At 34.3% G+C, this 3,263-nt stretch overlaps 1 protein-coding gene across 1 annotated transcript; it reads left to right on the top strand.

Moving 5' to 3' along the window:
• Nucleotides 1-986, top strand: LOC105290079 (olfactory receptor 4C5-like). The gene has a single exon (XM_011357041.2). The coding sequence runs from the start codon at nt 48-50 to the stop codon at nt 984-986; it is 939 nt and encodes a 312-aa protein (XP_011355343.1). The 5' UTR covers nt 1-47.
• The last annotated feature ends 2,277 nt before the right edge of the window (nt 987-3,263 follow it).

The following is a 3,263-nucleotide window of genomic DNA, read 5'->3' as shown; positions in this document are numbered from 1 at the left end:
TGTGCTATTCACAGATAAATCAATTATCCAAATGCTAAAGTGGATTCATGGAACAAATGAACAATGTGACAGAATTCATCCTGCTTGGCCTGACACAGAACCCGGATGTGCAGAAACTCCTGTTTGCTGTGTTTACAATTATCTACTTTCTTACTGTGGCAGGCAACCTACTCATTGTAGTGACAATTACCACCAGCCGAACCCTGGGCTCCCCCATGTATTTTTTTCTTTCTTTCTTGTCCTTCATAGATGGTTGCTGCTCTTCTACCATGGCTCCCAAAATGATATTTGACTTACTCACTGAAAAGAAAACTATCTCCTTCAGTGGGTGCATGACTCAGCTCTTTGCTGAACATTTCTTTGGGGGAGTTGAGATCATCCTGCTCACAGTGATGGCCTATGACCGCTACGTGGCCATCTGCAAGCCCCTGCACTACATGATCACGATGAGCAGACGAGTGTGTGGCCTCCTGGTGGCCATGGCCTGGGCTGGTGGATTTCTTCATGCTCTGATTCAAATTACTTTCATAATCTGGTTGCCCTTCTGTGGCCCCAATGTCATTGACCATTTCATCTGTGATCTTTTCCCTCTGCTAAAACTCTCTTGTTCTGACACTCACATCTTCGGACTTTTTGTTGCTGCCAACAGTGGACTGATGTGTATGCTCATTTTCTCTATTCTTATCACCTCCTATGTCCTCATCCTCTGCTCCCTAAGAACTCACAACACTGCAGGACAGCGGAAGGCTCTCTCCACCTGTGCCTCCCACGTTACTGTAGTCGTCCTGTTCTTTGTGCCCTGTATATTTGTGTACCTTAGGCCTATGGTCACCTTCCCCATTGATAAAGCAGTTGCTGTGTTTTATACTATGGTAACACCCATGTTAAACCCTTTAATCTACACCCTCAGGAACTCAGAGGTGAAAAATGCCATAAGAAAGCTTTGGAGCCAAAGAATATTCTTGGGTAAAAATTCATGTGAATAGAGAAGATAAAAACAATATTCTATACATATTTTGAGAATAAGTGTGACTAATAGAAAGGGTAATAGTCTTGATGTCAAAATATGTACTTAACATTTTGCTTCTCTTGATTTCTGGAACCTCTAATTGTTTCTCTTTCATAAAATATTAATGGTTGATTAAATGATGACTAAAATTTCCTCCAAATAGAAACTTCTTTGTATTTACAAATTATTGATCAATGGGACATTGCTAATTCACATAAAATGACACAATGTATGAAAAAATCTCCAAATTTATGTATTCAGTAGAACAGTTCTCTGTAGTTCCAGGTATAGATTATGTAACCAAAAGACCAAGTAATTAAAATATTTAAACAAACAGGCCAAAGAGCTTAGTATTTTGTTGAAACTGCGTAGTTTTCATCCCAACAAATGTAGTCAAAGTAGAATTATTACTGTAAGAGATAAAGATCAACTAAAAATAAATGGGTTTTGAAGACTGAGAGAGTCATTAAGGCAAGACTCATTCCAAAGTTAATGCTTCTACGTTACACAAATATAGGGGGCACCTTTTACATTGTAATAAGGGCTCTTCCCAGAATAAGTTATTTTCTCTAAAATAAAATAATTCTTAAATTCTAAAATTCTTAAATTCTTAAATAAAGCTATAGAGGGATATAAGATTCTTCCAGGTGTAGCCAGAATGCAATCTTACACGTGATATCTCTAGCCAAAAACAATTTGTGAAGCACTTATTGTCAAAGACATCCTATATATAACTTCACCTCCAAAGTAGCTTTTATTGCATAGATTTGTAGCTTAGCTAATAGGAACAAAAGTATCTGGTACAAAAAAGAGAACTGATGATAACTGAGTAAACAAGAAGTCTGCACATTCAAATTTGAAAAGAAAATTTCAAACCAATTGTACGCCAATGAGATGGGAAGTAGTTTGAGATATAGACACAATGCCATTCTAAGAGAAAAACCCCAGATAAAAGATCTGCAAAAGAAAAAAAGAAAAAAAATCAAAGCATATCAATACAAAAAAAAAGTCAAAAAATACAAAGGAAGGCAGTAAGAAAGGAAAAGAGAGACAAAAGAACTACAAGACAGACAGAAAACAATTAAAATGGCAATAATAAGTCTTTACCTATAATTACTTTAAATGTAAATGGGTTAAACTCCCCAGTAAAAAGATAAAGAGTGGCTAAATGGACTTAAAAAAAAGATTCAACTGTACAAGAGTCTTCCTTAAGATCTAAGGACACACACAGGCTCCAAATAAAGTGATAGAAAAAATATTGCAGGCAAATGGTAACCAAAAGAGAGCAGGGGTGGCTATGCTTATGTCAGACAAAATAAATTTTAAGACAAAAATTATCACAAGAGACAAAGAACTTTATATAATGATAAAGGTAAACCCACCAGAAAGATATAATAATTAGAAATATATATGCAACCAACATCTGAACATCTAAATATTTTAAGCAAATATTAACAGATCTGAGTGCAGAAATAGACAATAATACAATAATAGTAGGAAAATTCAATATTTCAATCTCAATGATGGATAGAACACCTGGACAGAAAATTCATAAGAACACAATGGACTTGAACAACACTATAGACCAAATGAACCTAACAGACATATCTAGAATATTACATCCAATAGCCATAGAATATACATTCTTCTCAAGTGTACATGGAAGATTATGCAGAATACATCATATGTTAGGTCACCAAGTCTTCAAAAATTGTTAAAGACTGGACTCATACAAAGTATCTTTTTTTTAACATAATCCAGTGAACAAGAAATCAACAGCAGAAAACAACTGGAAAATTTCCCAATACATGGAAATTAAACAACACATTGATATACAACCAATGGTTTAAAAAAGAAATCAAAAGGGGAATTAGAAAATATTTGAAGACAGGGGAAAATGAAAAAACTATCGACTAAAATCAACATAATGCAGCAAAAGCAATATTAAGAGGGAAATTTATAGTGATGAATACCTACATTTAAAAAAAAAAAAAAGATCTTAAACGACCTAACAGTGTACCTCAAGAAATGAGAAAAAGAGGTGAACACCAAGCCCAAAGTTAGCAGAGGAAAGAATAATAACGATTAGAGTAGAAATAAATAAAATAGGTACTAGGGAAAAAAAATTTAAAAGTCAATGAAACAAAGAGTTGGTGTTTTGAAAAGAAAAACAAAATTAACAAACTGGCTAGACTGAGAAAAAAAGAATGAAAAGTCAAATAAATAAAATCAGAGTGAAAGAGGATATTAAAAC

Source organism: Pteropus vampyrus, unplaced genomic scaffold (assembly GCF_000151845.1).
Source record: "Pteropus vampyrus isolate Shadow unplaced genomic scaffold, Pvam_2.0 Scaffold31, whole genome shotgun sequence".
Classification (NCBI taxonomy): domain Eukaryota; kingdom Metazoa; phylum Chordata; class Mammalia; order Chiroptera; family Pteropodidae; genus Pteropus; species Pteropus vampyrus.
Note: the sequence above shows the minus strand (reverse complement) of the source record. Positions and strands in the feature narration are given on the sequence as shown.

Coding starts and splice junctions, on each gene's coding strand:
- LOC105290079 (XM_011357041.2), top strand. CDS start 48: ATGGAACAAATGAACAATGTGACAGAATTCATCCTGCTTGGCCTGACA.